Below are 25,742 nucleotides of genomic sequence, written 5' to 3' on the forward strand. Positions count from 1 at the left end.
TAATAGAGGTATAATTTAATGTCCTTCTGTCACTCTGTCCTTAAGGAATAGACCTTCAAAAGAGCTCATGACTTAATTTTTAAATTTTCAGTAGAGTTGATCGCAACTGGAGTTGGACTTTGAGAAAATGTTGAGCTCCTAGTAGACAACTTGTGGACTGACTTCCTATTAAAACCTGGTCACTTTCTTCAGTGTTATAGTGAGATCTGAAGTTTTTTAATGTTTTGCCCCAGCTATAGAGGTTTAGTTGTTCTGAAAAGCATAGCATGAATTGCTGTCTTGATACTCTCCCTGAATAACAAATAGGTATATTTTGTCACTTGAATGTTTTTATAGTCACGTATAACTTATAATGTTCTGTCATTGTAGTTTGTCTCCTAAACTTCCAGAGGAAGTTGGACTTGTTTATACCAAATCTGTATGTGAATTTCTGACACACAGAGAAATACAGCAGTAAAAAAGATTTATACTCGGAGTTTATTACTGATGAATAGAGTCATACTGGAGTCAGGCTAGAAAAGACATGTTTACTGATAGTAAGTCTTCTGTTTAAAGTGGCGGGTACCAACTTTGATGGGATATGTGATACGCAAGCAGAAGACAAAATTTTGCTGAGGTGATGCAGTGAGTATAATTTTCAAAAGGATTTTCAAAGGAGTGCAGGGGAGTTAGTCATCCACCTCCAGCTGGTGTTCAGTGAAAGCTGGGTGCCAAAGTCCCTTAAGGTGTCTTAGACATTTTGTGCAGTAACTCTACTGGAACATTCTTAGCCTTATTTATCACCACAGGAAAAGGCTTGCCCTTTTTTCTTCCACTTCCCTTTACAATAGGTGGGAAAATTTGTCAGCTTTATTAGTTAAATAGGTTGGATGTCTTTCATGTTTATGATATGCAACTGTGCCCTTTGTTTTGTTCACGTTATGGAAATGAAAATGTCCCTGTTAAATATTCTGTGGGATCCTTACTGAAAGCATGCATTAGCAGGGTCAGGCTTGTTTTCAGTGTGGGAGAAGATTATTTGCTTGGAGATCATCTTAGTGTCATCAACACAAATTATAGGTAGTTTGGGAACTGTAATTATTTTTGCTCGATTTTGGAGTGTTTTCCAAATTAAGATTTGCAGATCAGATTGACTTCTCTCCCCCTTCAAGCTCTAACTCCATGCAGGTTTGTCTCTGCAGCCCTTCTATACCTGCAAGCACTTCTGGGTTCCTTCAGGATGCAGAGTGGGACGATTCAGCTGTGCAAAGGGGCAGGTGCAAGAAGAGCTGTGCTTTAGGGCTTTGCATGTTCTACATGCTGCTACTGGAAGATGTAGGGCCTTGGCATTGCTGTCTGATGAGTGCCCCTAAGACAGTGCTCCAATACAAATACCAAGCTGCATATGCTGGAATACCTTCAGAGCTGTGGTGGAGTCAACCTTCTAGAGTTCTTGGGGAGCATCATATGGGTCTTCTACTGCCCACGTGGACCCCAGGCTTGATTTGCCTGCAGGATGCCTGGCCCTGGCTCTCTGTGCAGTCACTGGCTACCCCATCAGCTCCTACAATGAGATAAGGAGCGTACAGTTAGATAACAGGGAGAATAACCTATGGCTTTTCCTTTCAAGACCCAAGCCAGCTCTGGTACCATCCACACTAAGGCGATGGGAAGCTGTAGGGAGCCTGGGCACAGGCCGAATGCTGTTTACCTGAAAGGAAAAATCTGGATGTTGTATGCTGGATCCTGAGGATACTCAGGGCTCCATGGAGTGGAGTGTCTAGCTCACACCACAACTTCCCTGGCCAGCGTGCACATGCACGTGCATGGCTCTGTGCACATCCGCATGTGAAGGAAGGTCCCCTGGGCCAAAGCTCCATAAAAAGCTGAGAAGCAGTCTCAGCTGCCCTATACCATAGCATAACACCCTTTGCTTATGTGGTTATTGTACTGTGGTCGAGCAGATACATGGGTACGGTCTTGCTCATAGTAGGGAAGATCCCATTTCTGTCTTTGCAAAAAAAATTTCTCATCCTATACACAAGTTCAGATTTGATTCTCTCTGCAGTTCTTAATGAAATACCCCCTTTACGATCTTTCTTTTTTTTTTTTTTTTTTTTCATTTCCATCAGGCTCTTCAAAGGTTCACTGGACACTTCTGTCTTCGCAAAAAAAAATTCTCATCCTATACACAAGTTCAGATTTGATTCTCTCTACAGTTCTTAATGAAATACCCCCTTTACGGTCTTTCTTTTTTTTTTTTTTTTTCATTCCCATCAGGCTCTTCAAAGGTTCACTGGACACATGTTTAAAGTAATTTCACTATATAGTAAACTAGAACCTTAAGAGTAGGGCAGGAAATCAGTCTGTTATGGAGGTTTTTAGTTGATTTGCCAAATTAATGTGTCAGTTCACCATGCAGCAGTAGATATAATTAAGTGTCAGAGAAAGAGGGCTAAATGCATGAATAAAATATCTTATTGTATCATTACACTTTTATAATAAGATTTACTTGTCAACTTAAAATGTAATAATGTAACTAACAAGATAATTTATTTCTCAATATAATGAAGACATACAGAAGGCAAAGGCAGGACCTCGTAAGATGCCAGCTTCACTCTGTGGCTGAGTCTGCCTGGTAGCATGCACACTTAATGAAGGAAAAACCCTACTGAACTGAAGAAGGGGGCATAGCTGCGTAGGATGAGTAGCGGATGAGAAAAGAGCGGAAGTAGGCATAAAGTTTGGATGTGGTGGAGGAGAGAAAGATGAGAGAAAAACTGTGATGACAGAAGGCATAAGAGTCTGCTGGGGAAGACGCTGCCGTATGCATTTCTCCAATTGATAGAGCAAGACATTTCAATAATGTAAACTTCCAGAGAAAGAAGGTTAAAATAACTAATTGCCTTGGTGTGGGTTGAGAAGATATGTATGGAAAGCTATCCCACACTGGCTGACACATGCTAACTTGTCTGGCTGTGTAAGTTTTAATGATGCCTTCTTCAGGGAAAAAAAGGTCTACTGGAAGTCAGCTAGGAAGACAGAAATCTCCAGGCATTTCTCCTCAAATTAATTACATCTGATAGAGACTATGATTTACAAAAAAAACATGAGACCTGCTTAAAGAGATTTTGAGGAATAATTTGTTACCATCTAGTTTCTAAGACTACGACACGACTAAGTCCTGGGAAGTTCCTGCTTGTCACCATTTCTAGATCATGAGCGGTGCCCTTTACTTGCCATGCTTGAATTCCTGTCAGAGGAACTGTGCAAGAACAGGCATGCATTTAAAAGAAATGGAGGGGTATGCTACCATTCTGGCTGGCTTTGAGAACAGCAACCCAGGGAGCTGTAAACATGAGACCCTGCATGAGCTACTCTGAAGACTGTGGTTGCTTCCTTCCTGGCTCATTGCCACAGACACAGGTGCTTCCAGTGACCACCATAATCACGGAGGGCAATTAGACAAACACACCTACCCGCGTCTGAATGGAGCACAGTATAGGTGCAGGTATACTGGGGCTATTTTCATCGCTATAGCAGGTGAACGGATGCAAGATTGTCTCAGAGAGAGAACGACACATCCTGACCTGATCTGCTGATTCTTCTTAGACCTGGGTTTTGGCCAAGGGCTGAAGGAGCTGGCTTTTGCTGATGTCTGTGCAGATCTGAAGGGGTTCAGTGCACACAGTTGAAGTATAGGCTGCACTCTGTGACAGCTCTGGAACATGCTAGGAGGCAATGACAGGCTCCCTGTATCAGCATGGTGGAAGAAAGAGTTGCTGTGATTAGCATCCATGGTACACTTCCAGCTGTGCAAGGCTGTGTTGTGGAAAGTATGTAATTTCTGTGTGATCTGCTCTCTCTCTTTATATCACATGTAATCTACACAGCCAGGCGATACGCAGAATAGTAATTGCACACAATGTAAGTTCATTCCTGAGCTGTGTAGCATAAATAAATATGAATGAGAGGGAACATACTGCACTTCACATTCTTTATATATTGTGCTGCATGTTATGACAATTAGTACACTGTGGTACATCATTCAAAATGTGAGAAGTACAGTACCTGCAAATGATGTTTTGGTTTTCTCCTCATAGCTGCCAGATGGTGTGGAACCATTTACACAACATCTGAGTGTTAGTGCATTTTAAGCAGGGAAAGAACGATCCTGCTTAATGTTTTGTTTCTCTCTCTTTTTTTTTTTTTTCTTTTTCTTTCTGATTTTTTTTTTTTATTCTTAGCCACCTAGCCAGTATATTTCAAGATTTTTTGGCAGGGTCAGAATAAAATAATAATAATAATAGAAAAAGGTGGAAAAATAGAACAAGCCTCATTTATCATGCTTGTTTTGTTTCTTCATGGAGGTCTAGTGTGATATGACAGTGCTTGGAAAGCCAACTAAAAACTTGTTTCAGGACTATTTAAAGAGATTTCCTAGAAATGAATGAGCATAGGTACCACATGGACCCTCATGGCATAAGGCAAAATTATTTTGTCCATCTGTTCAAACTAATGGACTTACAAAAGAGATCTTCCACTCATATACAACTTGAGAAGCATTTAAGGAGCAAGTGTACAACCTTTTTCTCTACTACAGTGAAAGATATATAAAAATTGTAGTTTTCTAGTAAGCTTTTTTGTTTTGTTTTGTTTTCCCCCCTAGCTTAGAAATACTGTGGAATACTAAAAAGAAGGGAAAGAGGGAAAGAAATATTTTCACCTCTACTCCAACGAGTATTCCTGGCCACTCTACGGAGAAGTGTTATTTGCCTAGGTAGGCTGTTAGTCTTAATTGGTTTGTTTTTTCTTGGATAGCCAAGATGGTGCTACAGCTCTAAGGTCAGTATTCTTAGATTGGCTCCAAGTCAGCTATACAAAGGGACCAGAAAGTTTTCAAAATCTGTAGTTTTGTTTTAGTTGAATGGAACTTCACTTCTTAAATTAAAGCTCTAAGCAAGTAAGGAATGCAGACTGGAAGTTAAAACCAGGAAAAATCATAGTTTTATGTACAGCTCTTACACTGCCCCTCACCGTGTCCAAGCCAATGAGTTCCTGCTTCTAAGCTTCACTGAGGTTAACACTGTAATGCTAACTTAGAAAAACCTTCTGAGTCCTTTTTGGTCTTTCCTTTGCATTGCTTTTGAGGTTCATTTTTTGTGCTTTGCTTCTGTGCTGTGATTCTTTCATGCGTCATAGCATACAGTGCCTTGAGCCTTTGCTTCCCAAATATGCACAAAAGCTCTCCAAGGAAGTGTGCAATCTTTTGTCTTCTTCCAGAAATTCTTCCTGAGCTAGTCCAGAAACACTTTCCTCCTTAAACTGATGAAAACAAAGAAGTCAAATATGCTCCCAAACAGACCGAGTATATTATGATGATGGAGACTTGAATTGTCCCATCTGCAATAAAGGCTGAGGCTGTAACTAAACCGTGGCATGTTTAGAGAAACTTCAGATAGCTTAAAATTGCCTTTCTTGGATTCTGCTGGCAGTGCTGCCATAGTAGCACATTCTTGCTGTGGGCTCCAGGGAGATTGGAAAAACTTCACATAGAAAGTTCCACTAGGATAAACCTATTCCACTGGTGCTGACCTATGTAAAGCTAGCAAAAATGTGTGTATGTGGGCTATAGTTGTTGCTGTGTAAGCTTATCCCTAATGCACAGTAAATGTTTTATGCTGCTGAAGTTATATATTTGATTCATTGACTGGCATTTTTCCAGTCACCCTTTACTGTTACCAGTTCCACTCATGTCAATATATTGGGTTCTGTATGTAAATGCTGATATGTTCAAATCCTGTCAATGTGTTTAGTTACCTTTTCTTCTTAAATGAAAAGAATCAATGTACCTTGATGATCAACTTAGAGAAATTGCCATTTTCTTACCTTTTGTGGAAAAAATGAAAAGGAAAAGAGTTTTGGTAGATTTCTGGAGCTGGCACACTGTCTGCTTCCTTTGAAAGCATAAGAGGTGAATTAGTGACCTTTGCTGTATGTACAAGGGAGAAGGGAAGGAGAACTGTTGCTCACCTTCAGTTTCCAGCATTCTCCACCTGTTCACGCTGTAGGAAGTCACTAACATTCAAAGTCAAAATGCTAAAGTATTTGAGCATTTGAAGCCTGCGTTATAATACTGGACAGTGTAAGTAACTTCTATCCAGTCTTGGAGAAAGGAAGGATAAGAAGAAGGGAGGAGATATTGTGTTATATTGCTAGTTGATTAGGGTCATTCAACCCTACAAAATACATGTAATTTAATATAATCTGATGTAGTGCATCTTCAAGAAATACAGTTTTCACAGTGGGTAGAAGCTTGTGGGCAGGTAATAAAATCCCTGCACTGACCAGAAACTGTTGTGAACATCTGTTCCCTGACTACTTAAATTATACTTGGACAGTTTGATGCATCTCTGGCATCCATCCCGTGTTCTAGCAGAATGAAAGTAGAAGAGAAGAAGAATGTAAAATCAGAGAATCCTGTTGGGTTGTAATCTTTCTTTCTGCTTTTTCTGTTTTCTTCTCCCTCCAGTAAATCTGTCACATCTTTGTTTGGAAACTCAAGACATCCTTTCTTTCCCTTAGTTGTATTTGCAGCTGCCTGCTTACTTATTTTGTGTACATTGATTACAGCCATGCAAGGCTTCAGACTTAATTAAAAGGCAGGGCAAGAGAAAGAGAGGGGTTTCTAGAGAAATATCTTCTTGTGGCATGTCCTGTTGAGTTAAATCCAACTACCAAACTATAATTTCTGGAATGAATGATTCTTCCATGAATCTCATCTCAGTACCATCTTCACCTGAATTATGCTGGGCTGCTGTCACACTCAGGGGTTTTATATAGCCTTGGAAAAAAGGCTAGGAGAAGGATGATTAGTTAGGTTGAAACTGTTATGGTGACACATAAAAATGTGAATTGCCTTCAGCTTCCCCCGATATTACAGCAAAAGAACAATTAGTTCCCGTGTTAAAGCTACACTTGCCCAATTCTTAAATGGTACTTATGTACCCAAAGTGTTAGTGCAATGTGGCAGATTTTCCATACTGGCAAAAGCAGTGCTTGATTTAACAAAAAGTGAAAATCAGAGCCACTGCACAAATTTTAAACTCCATTTAAAAAGAGCAATAATCATTAAGTCAGAATTATTAGCATTTTTAAGGGTCTTTTTATCCCATTTTGGCTCAAGGATATAATCTCATTTTGGCATGCTTACATGAAAATGAGTTGGTGCCTGGGGCTTGGCTTCCACAACAGTAATTTGGAATATGAGTCATCTATCATTAGTTTATGCACATGCAAAAATGTAGACCTTGTGGTTTATGGCAGTGGAGGAGGACTACAACATGTAATAACAGGTGTACTTCAATACTGTGGCCTTAGGAGATGCTCCAGCTGATTTTCTTCTCTGCCAATGGCAGAGAAAGACTTTACTGTATATGCTGGTATAAATCTACTCCATACATAAAAAGGAAACATTGTGGTTTCAGTAATCATACCAGGCGCAAAATGCAACTACTAGCTTTTATTCAAATAAAATTCTGTAATCCTTTCCACGAGCTCAGAGCTGCATTCAGCTGGGGACTCTGAGAATAGCTTATGCGCCTTATGAGAAATGGAGTAGAGTGAAAGACAGAGTTATGTGCCTCATTCAACAAATATGTTAATACTGAAGAGTTCCCACCCCCACCCCCACCCACCCCCGCCGTGGGTAAAGGAGGAGACAAGTAGCAAAAATCCTGGCCACAAAAGGCAACCGAAGTTTCTATACTAACATACAGTTGCTGATTCTGTCAGATGGGTGAGCTATCTGTCTTCCCAAGCATCTAGGACTTGCCAAAATCCTTTGTGCCATTCCTCGACCTGCTTCCCCAGAGTGACTTCTATGCAGATCTTTAGCCTAATTTGCCATCAGCTCATATCTTGTTACAGGTTACAAAACCCTGGTTTAAATGCAAAATTCTTCTACATTAATTATTCCTTCTTGTAAAATCCTTCACAGAATCATTAATTTGCAAAGCCCAAGCTTACTTCATTGAAAGGAAAAAACCTATAATATATATCTAAAAGATTTAAATATTATTTTAACAACCCAGAATCCTCTTTCCTCCTCCTCCAGCCTGGATTTTTTTCCTCCTTCTCTCATATAGCTGAATGCCAAATCTCCATAAATTAATCACATCATATACTTAAAATGGAAATAAAGGAAATCTCTTTCTTTCCATGTTTTGTAAGACATGTAACTAAATGAATGTGGTAGGTTCTCTGTGAAAGTATTTTTCCCAGAGAAACTTAAGTCAAGCAGATATATTCTGTACTTTGTCTCTTCCGGATGAAAGAAGACAGTTCCTTGCTTCTTCTGGTGTAAGTTTTGCATCTGAGAACTGCAAACATATCCCCCTTACAGATCAGTACACTCCAACAGAAGGTAATGACCGTGGTCTAAAAAGAAAAACAAGAGCACAAATAATAATTAAAAAAAGAGATAAATAAAGTAAGACAACAAAACTAAAAGCAAGGGATGTGTTATTTATTTTTGTATTTGCTGTGATTATTGAAGTCACTTTATGTTCCTTTTTCTGTCTGTAGAATGTACAAGTATATACTAAAAAAAATCTCAGAATAACATTAGCAAGGCATATAATATTTAACATAAAAAAAAAATAAATCCCCCAACCCCTCAGAAAAGATGAGAGGTAGAGAACGATTTCTATATAAGAAGAAATAAGTAACCTAGCATTTTTGACCTTGGAAAAGAGACACCTGAGAAAGGATATGGTAGATGGTATTATGTATGGATTGTTAGGAAGTGGTCATCAGGATGTGATGTAAAGTTACATCTCTGACCACCTCTAACCATTTGGGTTCTCTGGGGCATTTAGACAGGAGCCAAGTGCCTGTTCATCTACATACAAGTTCCCAGTTAGGTAACAGACACTCATTTCCCCTCAGAAGGGACTTCTGAGCGTGCATAGCTAATATGAGGTACAGATGGACTAAATTAGTGTGAAGGACTAGGTGTGGTTAGGAGGGTTGGTAGGTAGGTTTGCTGTCTGGGTCTTAGCAAGATGCCTGGTAGGACTAAGGCAGACTGCAGAGCACCCTGGGTTTATGTACAAAGTGGTGATGGACAGTCTCCTGTCTGGAGGATGGAAAGGCATTTTTACAGCTGTGTTACCTGTCACACAGTTCAGGGCTGTGTGTGTGGTGAATACATCTTCTGGGAGCGGATGCCCTTTGTGTTTGGTATTCCTATGAAGGAGGCAACTTCTTCACTGTATTTTCTCAGTTCTTTTGCTTTCTGCATCTTTGCTCAGGTATCGCTTCCAGGCTGATGCTGGAAGATCTGATTGAATGAACTGTGCATGGTACACATTATCACCTGCATAGTGCTATCAATTCTGTGTACATTATCCTATCATCTTTTCCTAAAGCTTCTGTAGGTACTGAGTAAAATGCAAAATGGGGTAGAGCTGATGTGGAAAACAGCTCATTGTAATCAGCCCTTGAATTCAGCTGGAGTGCAGAAACCTGAGCCGCTGAGGGGTGTTTCCATTCCATGTTTTTTTAAGTTGCTTCTGAGAGTTTGCACACAAAATATATTTTTAAAATGTGCTGTAAAAATTGTTCTTCAATTTTTAACAACTTAATTAAGTATTAAAATCCAATTCGCTTTATATTTCAAACTGCAAATTCTAAGGAGTTTTTGCTCTCTCCTATTAGGAAGGGTGTTTGTCATAATTATTTGTTATGTGTATTAAATGTATGAGTATGCATCATTTAAATTGTAAATACTTTTATGCAGAATGACAATCAAAGATAAGATTGGTGCACATTCAAGCTATGATCACACATCCTGAAGAAGCCATGGTCTTCCAAGTACAGACGTCAGGGGCACATGAAATAATAAAAAACTGCAGTGGATCTTCACAGCTGCACTTGGGGTACCTGCACACTGTAATGGTGTGTAGTCATACCTCAAATCCACCCTGAATGCCTCTACTAGTTCTAAACTAGCCACCCTGGTACAGGCACTTGGTACAGGTTTCATGCCATTGTACCAGGTATGGCAGCAGAGGATGCAATATACTTTTTTTAAATGCTAAGGTGATTATTTTGCAATGAGCTCCATGTTACTGCAGCTGCACAGTTAATGTTGCCCAAGCTATCTTGCCTAGAAATAGCTGAAGAAATTCCACATGAGCTGAAATCACCTTTGACAGCAGTTTACAGGTAAATAGAAGTAAGAAGGTGTTATTGCCCTTATTTTATTGAAAGGGAGAAAAAGGAACACTGGACTTAACTAACTTGTCAGAGAGTGGGAGTCTGATGGACTACATGTAGGGTGGGCACTCAATAAATCTAAGGTCTAATGTGGGTTCTAGTGCACTCTTGCATGATGATTGTGTCACTTAACTCCTCTGAATCTCAGTTTTTCGTGCTCTGAGATAGAAGTAATTATATGCAGCTACCATATAATATCCACAGAGAGCTGTGTAGCTGGAAAGTATCACTGAACCTATCAATAGGAAAAATGGGAGAAAGTTAATAAATTTTAAGGCCAGCAGGGAACATCATGATCATTTAACCTGTCCTACTGCATTACTGAGGCCATAAAATTTCCCCTATGTGATTTCTGAATTATTCCCCAAACTTGTAGTTTCAGAAAGGCATTCAGACATTTTCTACTCTTGATACGAATACTTTTAGAATCTATACCAGCAAGTTTTTCTAAAGGCAATAAATAGAAGCGTACCTTTGGTATCATAGGGAATACAGTGCTTCAAAACAGGAGGAAAAGCCCATTTAAAACAGTGTGGAGATATTCTTATAAGCAAAATCCCATAGTTTGTTTGACTCAGTGGAAATATCCTGCTTGAATAAAATTGAAAATGTTAATTCTATTTCCTCATCTTGCTCCCCTCTCTGCTGAGCAGGGTGGAGGTCTGCTGGTGAAACCATGCAAAGGTACAATGGGGATCTCTCCAGGATCTGGGCTCTGACACACAGTAGCTGCCCCTGGGTCCCAGTCTTTCCAGTTTCTGGCACTTGTACATATGAGGCCCCAAGGCTGCAGCCTCACTCTGGCTGCTGGTACAGACCCTCTTACACACACATGCAGTGACACACTGACACACTTGCACCATGCATCCCTCCTGTAATTCAGCTTAGTCACACAACCCATGCAGGATCTGGTCTGGGTCATCACTCTCCTCCCTCCCACTTCACTCCCAGAGACACAGACACGTACGCACCCACCCTAGAGAGTCCCTCACCCAAGAAAAGAGTTAGAAAGGCATTTAGCAAGAAGACAGGACGGGGTGCTAATCAGGTGGAAGGCACAGCCAGACAAGAGTACCAACCAGCACCTGTTCATACATGACTGATCCCTTTAATTCCCTTACTCCTCTGTCTTCCTATACATGTTCCTCCCCATATCACCTTGATCCTTCCATTTCCCCACCTGTGATTCCCGTCCTAAACATTCCGTAATCAGTCCTGTGCAATCCTGAAATGCTCTTCCTCTGCATGTCACAGCGTGTCCCATGGCCCTAGGCAGTGGCCCCTCAGTGTGAAAGGTGACCTGGAGAGCAGCTTCCACTGCTTCATGGTGATGGGTGCCCCCAGCCCCTGGTGCTGAGGCTCTCCTGGGGCAGTCCTGCAGGAGCCGAGCAGGGGCTGTTTCTCTAAGTGGGTTATTGGAGTTCCTCCACCTGCCTTGAGCCCCTGTACTCCTTCATGGGTGTGGAGATGGGCAAACAGCTGGGGTGGACCTGGGATGAGGTGGGACAGGGTGTAATTTGAGGTCACCCTCCTACTTTTTTGCCTCTGTGCTCCTCTGTGTGTGCGCAGTCAAGATTTTTGTCACATTGCTTAAGAACTGTATCGTTGGAGTGTATTGCAAAATTACTTTTTTCCTCCTAATGTTTCTTTTCAAACAAGCATTTTTCAAATTTCTTAAGCAACAATGAAACCTTTCCTCTTGGGGAAATCCATATTAAAATATTAAGTGGGACTGTTTCCAGCTGGCCTCTCTTAATAGTTTTTATGGTGAAGATTTTTACCTTATGAAAACATTAAAATAGAATATAAATCCTCCTACCTCCCACTTGTGCTCCTAATAGGGAAAATCACCTCACCCTGCACTAGTCATCTGTGCAAATTATTTTAGGATGGGTGAATCTCTATCTGGAATTTCTTTGGTCTTTCTGGTGGTTACAGGGTGAATGCCTAAATCTGAGATGGCTAAACACAGGTAAGATGAATCCCATCCTGCATATAATTTTGGGGGGAAAAGGTCAACATTTTCTGCTACAATCACTGCTATGTGATAATGTAAAATGCTTTCCCATGTTATTTCCAGAAATGCACAGACTAAACCAGCTGATCAAACAGCTGCATTTCAGAAGGTTCAATAGTCCAGAAAAAGAATCAGTGAAAAACCATGCACCCATTTTTGTACCTTTAATGATTTACAGTTCTAAAAGCCTATCCAAACCCTTTATCCTGCAAGGTTTTTCCCAATAAACAGGCCTTGACACTACTACGAATTTCACTGCAAATATGGCACACGAGAGCCAAAGAATCCCGGTAAACCTCATGCCACAAGCTTAAACTTTCTGCTTTACCCGTGTCAGACATTGCTCCTGAACACAGTGGGCAGGGAAAAAATGTGCTTTTTCTCCAGGTAATGTCTGTGCACAGTCTGGGTAAGCTCTTCTCCACAGAAGCTGACCTGACATTGAGTACCTGTGCCATGGGGTTGTATTTTCTTCTGTGGAGTGGTAGATGGAGAACAGTGTTTGGTGCAGGGAACATGACAAACCACTGAAGATCAGTAACCTGCCATGGTGAGTTTTAACAGATAAATCAACTGCCATCAGTCATAACTGTAACCTTTTCTTTCTTCGATGACTTCCCCAGTTCCTCATATTTGCCACCACATCAAGGCTCAGAATGGTCAGACACCAACTTTTTAAATCCTCTGTCCATCTTCCTGTTCAAGATTGACAGATAAAATAACATCAAATAAAGGAGGGGTGGGGAGAAACACTGCTGTAAAATTTAACTGTAGTTAAAAGCCAGCCAACAAATCACAGTGAAAAGAATTTTGCCAATTGTCTCAGTCCCTAGTTGATTGAAAGATTTAATAGAAGTATCGCCTTTGCTATAAATACCGCATTATTCTTCTGACATGAAAAGTTTCAGCAAGTATACTTTGGTTTTAACAACCTTAATTTAATGTTGAAAAATGTTACTTCTTGCAGCATTAAGTATTTTATATACAGTTGTATAATTGAGGGCTGTGATTATCACAGCATCCATAATCTGATTATGAAGGTATTTTTTTTAATATATTATAGATACAATTCTAATGTATGCTTTTAGGAGTTGCGTCAAAATGGGTATGGCTATGTGAGGTATTCAACTTCCGCCAGGAGAAACGCCTAGTGGGTACCAAGAGAAAAGAGGTGGGTAACAGGATCTGTGCCCTGTAGAAAATCATAACGGCTTCTTGCTGCAGTACTTCCACTGTCACTTTCTGGCTTGTACAAAGTGAGGTCCTGGCATGCCCTGCCTGTTCCCCTGCCAGAATTCTGAGCGGCCGGAGTTTACCGCAGCTGCCAGCTGAGTGCATTGCACTGAGACAGGGAAGGCATTGCCTCCACCAGCTCCATTTTCTGCCAGCAGAATGCAGAGGAAGGCATGAGTCATCCTGCGCAGACTTCCTGTATGACTTTGATTAGCTAAGATCTTTTTCTATGTCATTAATTTTTTAGAGATGTATATTGGCCTGCATTTTCCAGAGTAATGGGTTACTTTGCCTATTCTCAGTTTCTTTGCTGAAATCGGTAAAACTGAGTGTCCAGATCTCTTCTGAAAACAGACCCACTTTAAGGATGAAGTCATACACATGCCTTGGTTTAAAAAATGCTGGTGGGTCTGTCTTTTGAAGGGTATGGTCATGTGCATAGATTTCTAGCCAAGAAAACCCCATCTTTTGTAGTCCTGGTTTTCTTGGTTTCTCTAATTTAAAAAGTATAATCTACTCAGATTGTTTCCCAAATTCATTCCATCTAGGTATGAGTTTGCATCACCTTTACGTACCCGTACCTTGGAGACAAGCTATTTTGAAATCAGTATACACTTCTTTCTAAATGCCCCTGTTTTAAAAATCCACGTTCCTGCTAGTTAGAACCCTTGGCTTGTAAAAACTGAATGATCTTCTTATGGGACTCAGTGCAGTGCAGGCCACGGGCAACCCAGTCCTTTCAGAGTAATGAGGACTGCGGGCAGATGACGTTTGCCCCTGCATGTGCTGGGTCCTTCTCTTTCAGCGCAATGTGCACAAACAGTGTCTTGGGTGTGGGGTTTTTTTGTACATTTAGATGTTTTCTGGATGGGATCACTATATAGCTCTGAAAACTGGCTATTGCATAGGTCACATAGCTATTTTGATATTCATTTCCATTGCAAATTCTACCCATTTTAGAAATACTTGGAATACATAAGGTGCCACGTAATTAAACTCTGACGGTTCCAGTGAAGTGTTATGCTCTATCAAGCTCATAATATCAGTCGAAAGGATTTTTTTAAAAGAAGATGCACACAATGCAGTGTGGAGAATAATATATCTTTTCACAATTTATTGAACTACATTTGCATAATTTAATATTTTGAAGTCCATAAATACTTATTTATTTGCAAATGCTTGACATTATGATGTGACTATATGAACTCTCACGTACCCTAATAAGAATTAAAGAAATTAAAAATCAGGGCACTGGCAGAAGAAAAATGAAAAGAATCCTATACAGATAGCCAGGAAAATATGATATGGGAAAAAAAAAAATCAGACACATTTGAAATTAAAGCTGACACGCTGTTCTCAGTCTACCCCACTGTGTATAGGGACTGTTGAACAGTGGGTGTTTTATGATTGTTTTTTCAAAGTGAATCTCATTCTCGTAAAGGTCCTGGGCTGATACCACTAGCATGCAAAAGTTGAATTCTTTTTTCAAATGTTCCGTGCATGAATCGTAGCAAAAAAATAAAGAAACATGTGAGCTGCTGAGCATCCTTATTTCCCTAGGAGCTGAGTGGAGGGAAGGGCATTCCCCGTCACACGGGATGGACTTCTCCTTTGTTTCCTTTTCATTTCCTTTTAGCTTTTTGTCATCAGAACAAGTTCTGTATAAGAAAGTGATTAAGTTTCCTTGCCTGTCTTGCCCATAGCTGTTTGGTTTGTGTGACTTTCTGGGTTTTACAGCTCCAGCAATAGGAACTGGAAGGGTCGTCTTCTTACCACAAAATCTGTCAATCAAGCACACCTTTTGTGGGGTGAAAATTTTTGCCTAGAAAACATCTCATTTCTACAGACCAAGGATGATCTCACAAAACAGGTGCACTGTCTTCTTCATTACAAAATTGCAGGGAAGTCAGTGTCCTGGAAATGCACTTACTCACTTTCGTTTCCTAGTCCTAACAGAGCTAGTTCTCTAAAACAAAGGAGCAGAAGATTTAGCTAATCTCCCTCTGAATGAGGTTCCTGGTTTTGCCCCAAGCACAAGGATGCTTTTGTACTGATCTCTGTGCAAGACCAGGGTCTACTAGTGAGTGCGTTCTGATCAAAATCAATCTTCAACTCTGCATGCTTGCATTTGTGAAGGAGCTCAAGAAACAAAAATCTATTTTCATATAAAAAAATATGAAAGGCATGAAGAGCAGCCTAGAAAGAAGACTATACATTTTCTCATTTGAAATTTAACAGGAAAAAAATAATTAGATTACTGTAACCTTAACTGCACAATGCAGATGGTTTAATTGAGATATGAAGACAGTATTTTCTTCTAGCTGAATTTGGGGTTTCTTTCCAAAAAGCCTTTATCCTCTGCAGTAGACATGAACGCAATGGTGTGAGTAGAAGTGTTGCATCGCATTCTACATCTGGCACAAGCAAACAAAACCCCTTTCTGTAATTGTTATGCGTACATTAATGCGATAGAAAGAGACCCTCTTGGCACTGTTTCTATGGCACTGAAACAATTCTGTACTTTTTTTCTTATTATAGACAGGAACAGCTATCTTCATGTCTGTCTGCCCCACTCCATCTTATTGATATGAGTCTTGACAATCAAGCTGTATATGAAGTGGATGCGTCACCTTGAGTTACAAGCATCATTTAAAATACTCAGCTAGTTGCATATTTTACATATTGTTATACCATGGTTATACAGCGGTATTGTGCTTCTTGTCCAGAAATTCCTGGAAACCTGAAATTGCTTGTTCCTTGATGTGGCCACAGGCTGTTGAAATTCAAATGAGCTTTTTGCTCAGCTGGAATTGTATTAAGTCTGTAGGACTGCCTGTGATGCCTGGATTGGAGGCAGGAGACGACTCTTGTTAGTAAACGCGTGTTTGACTGTATTGGTATTACTGAATGATAGCTAATCATCTGAAAGTCAAAGGAAGCCTCTTTAAGGGGGTGATGCCTTGCCAGGAGAATAGGAACAAGTCTGGGCCACATCTTTGTAAGTACTAAATTCTCATTTCTTTTCGATCCAGCAGATGCCCTCTTTAAAGGTTAATACTTAAGTAGTCACTTGGGAACTGGTGTCCCCTTCGCTCTGATCTCTGAGTCAAGCAGACTGCTGAGAAACTTCAGTTTGTCTCTTCTATTACCTGATGCCCCTTTCTCTCAGATCAAAACTGCTGATAAAGATTATTTCAGCTGCCTGATCTCCTGCATATTTTACGATTGCTGAATAAAGGGATGAGCTGAAGTAATTCAAAAATATCAAAGTGATACCCAGGCAAGTTACAATTGCGTTTCCTAAATTCCTCACTGTTATTTGAGGTAGTGAGGCAACAGGGAATGTGATTTTTTTGTGTATCATTCAGATGGCACAAAGACTCTGAGGAGGCAACTGCCTTGGCTGAGCAAAGGACCATAAAGGCTGTTGGGATGATACAGTAAATTGCCATTTTCTCTTATTTAGAGTGATCTGGCTGAAGGCTGAGTAGCAACTAAAGTATGTCTGTGGCAAGCGGAAAGGATGCTGTCCTTGTCCCATGGCTCTCACAGACCTAGATAATCACCCCCAGCTCCTACCCCCAGCTCTGAAATTCTCTCAAAGATAAAACAGATTGAAATTGTTTTGACACTGTTCATTCATCTATATGAGCACAGAACGAGAAAGTTCGACAGGAAAATGCTTCAGAGACGTATGATAAACTAATACTACCCAGATGAATGCAAGCGCTGCCTGGAATATAGACAATGGTGGGTAAATTGCTTCAAATGAGCCTTATTGATTCCACTCCCGTGTTGATGGGGCATATTTGAAGAAGGAAGTTTCATTTAAACACTTGGGTGCTGCAGTAATTAAATGAACTCTGGGACAGTTTACGTAATGACTGGCTCTGATTCTTTAGGAGCCAGTGACTATCTCCCTTAAACATGAAGCATGTTAATGGCCAAGCAGCTAATTTATTATAATGAAATGAAAAAATACCATAGCACCCTTGCAGTCCAGATAATGTAGCAGCAGGTTACTGTTCTGATGAATAGGGACGTTACTCAGCAGATGTAATGCTTTCTAGTCTTAGAAAAGGATAGATCAATTTCTTATTCTTTATGAAGAAGGATGATTCCTTTGCAGCACTGCTGAGAGATGTGGACATTTACATCTTTGAGTTAATCACCCCCAGAACAATCCAACCACCACAGGTACGCTTAGCTGTTATTTTTCTTGCTATATAAATAAGAAATTAATGTACACACCGGGAAATACAAGAGGGATTTTATTTGTGTTTCTGTACCTCGGTGATAATTCTGCAGGCTTCTGCTGCTCGCGTTGTGTTTAAGGAAGCCCAGAGAGGGGCAAGGCCACCTCTCCCGTGGGCAGGGCGGGCTGCAGGTGGGAGCCCCCGGGGGTCGCAGGCTGAGGCAGCCGCCTTTGGGTGGGAGCCCCGCGGAAGGCTGTGGCTCAGTAGATGGCAGTCTTCCCTCAGAGTCCGCTTAGTCCCTGCCTAGGGCTGGGGTGGAGCTGGGAAAGGGCCGCAAAGCTCAGGGCTCCCCATCATTGCAGCCGCCACTTGCAAACCCTCTATGCACTGTTTCCTTAGGCACCTCCGGGAGCTGGTGGTGATACCCCCAGCGCTCCATCAGCAACGTTTAGAAGTGCCGGTTACAAAACCCTTTACTACAACTGAACCAGTTGTGGTAGTAACTGCCTCCCAGTTTTTCTCTCAACCAATACCTGAGATCTCTTACAGTCAAGTTTCATAGCAGACAAAAAAATGACCTACTGACAGTGTTGATGAATGCCCCGAACAACTTTTTCCTGGCCATCACCAAGGAATAGCATTATAATAGTATTACTGAATGAGTGACATTTAGGATGATACATTATGCTTTGCATAAAGATGACTACTAACATAAAAATCAATGTCTGGAATTTATGATGTCATTTAACTTAACTCTTGATTTTCATTCGTTTGGAAAAAGTAGCACTCCCAGTGCTCAAAAAGGCAAAGGCAGGTATGTCCTATATTGCAAGCACATAAATAACAAATCTCCCCATGCCAAGATTCAGGTCTATTTGCAGAGAGTTCCTTGCTGTTCTCACTGTCCCTGCTTTTGGTATGGTAATAAGATGCTTTAAGAATAATTTGATAATTTTCTGCAACATGCTTTTCCTGTGGTCTGTCCTGCTCTCGCTTCCCTGCTCAGCCTGTGCCATACTTGAGAGCTCACCCAAGGCTGCTTTCAGCTGAGACAAAGCTGAAAAAGCACCCTATGGCCTCTGCTTACATTTGCAGATGTGCACTGAGGTAGTCTTGCACATTTAATCACGAGGAGACAGCACAGAGCAGGAAGTGGGGATGGCCATTCTGCAGGAGATTCTGATTATCCATTAGTGTCAAACTGAAACGAACATCTGACTATGATCCTGCTAGTGAAAAGCATTCTGAAAAATTCTTTAGGGAATAGAAAAATGACAAAACGTGGGGTTTTTTTTACAACATATAGGTGCTTGTTTCAATAAGGACTAAACACTTTGATTTGATGTTATTTTTCCTGCTATACTATACATATTCAGGTGGAGAGGAGTGACTGATGACATTCTCCTATAATGTTTCCGAAGTGATGAGGTAAATTTATATTAGATATTAGGAATAACTTTCCAACTAGTAAGCAGGATGAAAGTCGTAAAAAACACAACCAAACCCTTGTGAAACTAGATTAGACAAAGCTCTGCCAGGGAGGCTGTATTTAAGTTGATTGTACCTAAAAAGCAGAGGAATGGACAGTCAGTTGCTATCTTCAGCCAACTCCCAGCTTGTCAGTTCTGAGAGACCCTGCAATAAAGCACAGTATCACTAGCAGTGAAGGAGAATGCTCTGGATTTCTCAAAATGAAATGTTTTAGATGTATTGAAAAGGAATGAGTAGACTATTTTTGTAAAGTCTACAGATGGAGACATTCCTGCAGAAGTGCTGTGATTTAAGTAGGACAGAATTTTCCATCAGGAATTTTTTTAACCAGTTTTGCTCCTCCTCTCTTTGGGGGGTGCTTAGTTACACAACAGTATCTTTCACCAAGAGTTCTTCCAACAGCCTGTTCCTTGAGTGTTTGCTAGAGAAGTCTTTGCCCAGTCCATGTGTTTCCCAATCCAGTGTGTTTGGATTGCAGCTCTGCATGACCTCTGGATAGTCTGGCTTGCCTGACTCACACCAACATGCAAGCAGGAGAGGTCCTCACAGCAGCACATGCATTGCTAGAGAGATGAAGGTCATGCTGTTGAGTTTCAGGTCATCGACCTGGAGTCTAGCCTTTACAGAAAATAATTTGAAAAGCATATATCAACGGTATCAGACCCTGCAAAGGCTATGGCTATACTTGCAAAACATTGTTCATGACCTGAAGACTTCAGCCAACAAACTGTCTGTATGGATCTAATTGCAGGTCAAATTGATTAACAACAGTATGTGCTTGACTTTTACCATTAATCTAGTTTTATATTGTCTGTAACCAGAAGCTATGTCCCTTTATCAGAGGTTTTTACAGGCTATGTCTATACTGGTACATAAAACAGGCAGGGGCAGGTCTCTAGTCTTGAGGCCAGTTAGCACTGCATGGTGTGTGTCCAGCCAGAAAGAAAGTCCATCCTGCTCCCCTTCTCCCATAAAATGGGACTGCCATGCCCAGGCTGCCAGTGAAGAGAGGTCCCTTAGTACCCCTGAGGCTTTCTCAGGCAATGTTTGAGACAGCAAAGCCAAAATCAGCATTAGGAACTGCAGGAACAGCTTAACTGAATGGAGAGTTGCAGATCAGCATCTGGCCTGAGTCTTGACCTTGTTTAATTTGCTACTATAGACGTAACCATCTGTGGAGTTGTGCCTACTCTCTGTATTTTCTCCTCCCGGTATCCTGATAAGGTAAGGAAGGGCTATATTGATTTTCCATGCTTCCTTACCCTCACGGACAAAAGAGTGAGAGGTGATGTTGCTTGTCCATTTACATTTATGTAAAAATCTTGTAGAAAAACTGGAATGTCTGTGCCAGGCTTTTCATTACACAGGCCACTATTGTTTAAAAATGTGCACTGACAGTCAAAGCTGTGCTTTATGCAAGGATCTCTTTCGTCCATTCTGGGAATGGGTAGGGACTTCAAAGTATGTGCACTATAAAGTATTATTAATCACATTTATAATACCAAAAGAAACCTCAGAATACATGAGAAACAGACAATGAAATTTTAAACACTCTTCTCCCCTTAAAAATTTGATAAGATACAGGGTTATTTTTACCTCATGTTTGTTTGGAGTGGAAATTTTGTTTCTATTAGAGTGGCAGCTCCTCACCCCCAAAATGTTCCATAATTATCAGCAAAAAGTGCAGAATCAACAGAAAAAATCTGTTTCATGAATTGCTCATAAACATAAATCATTCAGACAATACAACTCTACTTCCTGCTTGGGCACTTATCCAGGCAGTGCTCCAGCTGAGATTTATTTTCTATTATTTAATTTTAATTGGATGTGCTGCTACAGATACTATGCACAAATACCAAGCACGGTAACTGACTTAATTACATATTTTTTTCCTGGGAAAGCGTGACTTTACATATACCCTTAATACAACCACAGTTCCTGTGTAATCTATCTCTCTTTCTCACTTTGGGTTTTGACAGATGGGCTCTGTCAGACTGAGCAGCCGTGATCCAAGGTGTTACCACCGTCAGCTCTCCTATGCCCTGTGCTGCTGGGAGCTGCTACCCTGGAGCAGGGTGACAGAAGCCACCATGAACCATCGGGTGGCTTTGCGGCTTGAAGAGCTGATGAGCTGAGAGTGCGATCTCTGCTGAGCGCTGGGTAGATTTGCCTGTGATGCCTCTGCTACAGGAACGCTGACTTTGGAGAGAAAAGGGGGGGTGGACAGATGGGATGATAATGCCCTCAGCCACACTTACTGGTCTGTCAGAGCCCCCGGCTTCTTCTAACAGCATCCCAGCACTGCCTCCACACAAGTGAATTTTCTGTTTCAGTAATATCGGCACAAATTTCTCTGCGGCAATCTCCGAGACACTGCCCCGTTGTCTACCATGTGCACACCCAAATGTTCAAAAACCTGAGCCGGGCTCCCCCCGTCACACTATGTTAAAGCATTTAAAAATTGAATTCTACAGTTTTGCTTTCTGATATTCAAACTGTACAGCATAAAAGATACCAAGGTAAAATTTTTTGGTTGGTTGGTTGGTTGGTTGGTTGATTGGTTTTGTTATGATAAAGCTGAATTCCCAGGGACATAGTGAACCCCTTCTTCCGGGACTTCCCAGAGAGTTTGGGGTGGCCCATGGTGACGACAGCGCAGTGCGTATCCAAGCCGTGGTCCCAAATCAGTGCTGCTGCCAGACTCTGCTCCGGGACCTGCGTGGGGGACAAGGAGAGGGTTTACCCCCTTCCTGCTCCCTCACTAGAGAGAGCACCTGTGATTTCCCCCCGGAGCAAAAGTGGTGTCACTTCTTTCCTACTGAAAAGAGAGACCAAAGAAGAGCAGCATGGGGCTGTGGGAGCAGTATGTTGCTGCCAGGGAACCGTGTGCTCCCTGGGGTAGAGGGCATTAGTCAACCTGCTCCACGTTAGCTCTGTGTTACTCCTGTGCAAGCAGCGTGCTGGCCACTGTCACTGCAATGGATGGGCCTGCCTGGAAATTACGTTCTTTGGCACAGTCAGCATCCACTCTTCATATATCACACCCTATGTGATCTGCTGCTTCTTCAAAGGGCAGCTCAGGGTGTTGGTTTTGATCATTAAAGCCTCTCGCTGTCTCTGTGTGTTACACAGTTCAGCTGGGAACTGTTTTCAGCGAGAGTCTTCTGCTCTGGAGCTGACCCCAATCTCAGCCACTGGTAACGTCAGTAAAATGGAAGGTCTAGCCATAGTATCGTGATCAAGAAATGACGTTTTATAGACCACTTTGACAGATCACTATAGGTCAAGATGTGTAAGAATATTTTAATGTGGCAAATCATATTTTGTCCTCAGGATTCAGTTTTTTAACATACATTCTATTTACCTGTGTAATACATTCTATTACTTGTGCAATGTGTTAACAAACTAGCTGATATATTTATTTCATTCTATAGCGTGTTTCAAAGAGCTATTTATATACACTGACCATATATTTGGTTTCCTCAGTGATTTCCCCTGAGTTCATGAACTCTGGTTTATGTTCAAATTCTTCTCCCTGTTAGATCAAATTATTTATCTCCAGGGAAGATGAGTGGACTGAAGTGGCACAATAATATTTGTGATGAAAATCTGAAAAATTAATGCTTTTGTGGTTATTTATAAGGCAGATATTAAAGAACTGTGTGCTCATTACATTGTACTATGTAGGTTAAATAAAAACTATATAGGTTAAATAATGTTTGGCTTTTATCCATAGAGATGGAATGGAGCGTGTATTAATTCTAACACTTAAAATTACATATCAGGAAGATGGATGCAAGAAGACATTCTGAAAAAAACCCACAAAACCAAAAGTTTCATCCTAGGTTTTCCCTTCTTCATAAGGCTCTTCTGCCCCACAGCCTTGTGCCTTAGGACCACTTTACTATAGTATCTTGTGCTGAACTGAGTAGTGTTCACATGAGCAAACTTGAGAGTAGGTCCAGCCCCTTGGGGTTTCAGGGTCTGGTGTCAGGATGTTTGAGCAGAAAAACTGTCTGTTCTTACATATTTTATTCCTTTACATTCTCCATTCCTGTCCTGAAGAAGGATTTCTGAAAGTTTAGCAAATGTTGGGAATTTTCAGACTAAGAAATGTGGAAACAGGGGAACACAGTTTTACTTCCTTGAATCCCTTTAAACACCAAAATCTCTTCCTGCTTTTTAAGAGCAGGGAGAGAGCAGAAACTTAACTCACAGAGATGCAGGTTTATATGAGCTTGCTACCACCCGGAAGCATGTACAGCTGGGATCTGCATGACTTCCTTAAAGATGTTAGCGAATCCATGGTCCTAGTAATGTGAGATGCTCCTTGCTCTGCAGCCTGTTGGGAACCTTGTGGCGCTCAGGCTCTCTTTGAAATGTGATGGCTGAGAGTTCTGCATTTTCTATTTATCTGTAACTCTCTTGTCTTTTTTGTAAGTACTGGAGAACAAATCTGAGGTAAATTACAGATTTATCTTAGCTGTATGTGCTTCCTGGGTTGCAGTTCTTAGTTCATGGATGCCTTAAGGTTGCTGCTGTGATGGTGTTGGGATCTGTGATCAGGATTTTCCTCAGCTGTGCTAGATGCTGTCACACCTGCAGGGTCCATAATAGCTACAGAAATGAGTCTTGAGGAGGGACTTGCAGATTTGAAGCTAAAGCTCTGTTCCTTACTGAGCAATTAAGAAAGGGTGAAAGCCTCTGGAGGAAAAGTGGATGTGTCAGTAGCCCATGGCAGCAGCAGTGGGAGTGCAGGACATGGGTAAGGGGACCTGAGCTGAGGTTAGAAGCAGAAGATGCTCTTGTTGCTTTTCACACTTTTATCAACATGATGGTGTTCAGTTACCAAGAGTGTGACTGCCTAAGAAAGTTCAGTAAATGAAAGACCAAAGCAACATTTTCTGGTTTTCCACCTTCATTTTGTTGCTGTTGTCTGCATTCATTCTTTGGTTCCTCATACACTGAGTGACTGCAAAAAACTAAACAAACAAGCCCTAGCAAATCTAGTAATTTTGCTTGCTTGCTTACTGCTTAACCAGGTTAGAAAAAATGAAAGGCATACAACAGAGAAACATGACAGCTCAGGAGAGGAACAAAAGAAGTTTTCATGTAAAACAGCTTGCTTTTGGATTGACACAGGAATTGATTGTTTTAATGACTGGGAAAGTAAAGGATGGGTAAGGCAAACTATGTATTTTTTTTATACATACAATTTCTTAAACTCGTATCTTGCAGGAGAAGTGTTAGGATCTGAGTCTTCTGGAAAACTCAGGATGCACGGTGCAGTTCTTAATCTAAAATTTACAAAGCTGTATTGACTGTCTTGCTGTAGCACATTGTGACAACATAGTGGCAATCATTTTGGCAGCCACATAGCCCCTAGACTTTTCTAAAATGGTCTATGTGGTCAACAGTTTAATGTTCCCATAATATGCCATTATGCTGCTTGTTTCTGTGCTGACTTGCTAAGTAGGGCACAGCAACTTTTGTTGTGGCAGCTTTTGTGGCAAAGGCTGAGTGAAGTATGTCACACCATGCGAGTTAATTTGGTCTAACAGCAGTTTGTTCCCCAGACAAATAAGAAAAGGCACTGGTGTATATGAAAAAGTCCTGAGCTACGTTCCTTTAACGTTGTTATGTTATGACAGTGCAGTAGTGTTTTAAAATGGGGGGGGGGGGGGGGGGGGGGGGGGGGGGCAGTGGTGAGGGGAGACAATAGGGCTGGGGGCAGAAATTAAAATTCATAAACCTAAGACTTGAATGGCAAAGCCGGCATGAGAATTATAGCTGTTGGCTATTGCACTCGCTTTAACAGTATTAAGGAAACTTGCAGGATACTAGCTGCTAGCAAACTGTTTAAAGGTATCTCAAGATGGATGGACATGGTAACTTTTGCCTTACCTGCTTCCAAATGTCCAGCAATATCTTTGTTCTCTGCTTTAAAGTTTCTTTGAATGGTTCACCATAATATTAAATAATTGTTGCCAAAGGGTAGTTAATGACCCAATATATAGCTATTGTAGCAAAATTATGTCCTTTAAGGAAGTAGTCTTTCAAAGAATAATTAACCAATTTTGATGGAGCTCTCGCTGGTGGGAGTGCAACTCCTTAGCATGATATTTATTTAAGTACCTTTTTGGAGCAATTTAAGTCAGACATTTGTTCTTTAATGGACACTGGAAGTTCTCCACCACTGAACAAACAGATTTTCGCAGTTCTGGCTGCTTTATTCCTGAGCAGTGTTTCTCTTGAAAAGGTCTCCTACCAGCTGTGGACTTACAATTTATTATATGATGCTGAAGGTCTAATGCCTTGGTTAACAGGCTGTTAATTATGGTAATGGTGCTTAGGAAAAGATTATTATGAAATGTAGTTAATAGTCCTTCACAGTGCAAAAATGTTGTCTTAATATAGAGATATGAAGAAATCACCATGGTGTCTCTTAGTGCATGGGAAGATAAAGAGATGAAAAGGATATGCTGCTTGCTGTTGAAACCTTACAAAAAGACAGAACAAAATTTCAAGACACTTCATTTCATTGG

General features: G+C 41.0%; 1 protein-coding gene across 5 annotated transcripts in view; it reads left to right on the top strand.

The window, feature by feature from the left end:
- Positions 1–25,742, top strand: part of LOC130150685 (uncharacterized) — a 37,987-nt gene that overhangs the window by 4,601 nt on the left and 7,644 nt on the right. The window contains exon 3 of one of the 5 annotated variants that reach the window (XM_056341857.1): positions 21,177–21,292. The exons of the other annotated variants lie outside the window; for them this stretch is intronic. Within the exon in view, the coding sequence (XP_056197832.1) occupies positions 21,177–21,205 (29 nt within the window). The 3' untranslated portion in view covers positions 21,206–21,292. Of the gene's footprint in view, positions 1–21,176; positions 21,293–25,742 lie in introns of those variants that run through there. 5 annotated transcript variants of the gene reach the window in all.

This window comes from Falco biarmicus, chromosome 5 (assembly GCF_023638135.1).
Source record: "Falco biarmicus isolate bFalBia1 chromosome 5, bFalBia1.pri, whole genome shotgun sequence".
In the NCBI taxonomy this organism is placed as follows: Eukaryota; Metazoa; Chordata; class Aves; order Falconiformes; family Falconidae; genus Falco; species Falco biarmicus.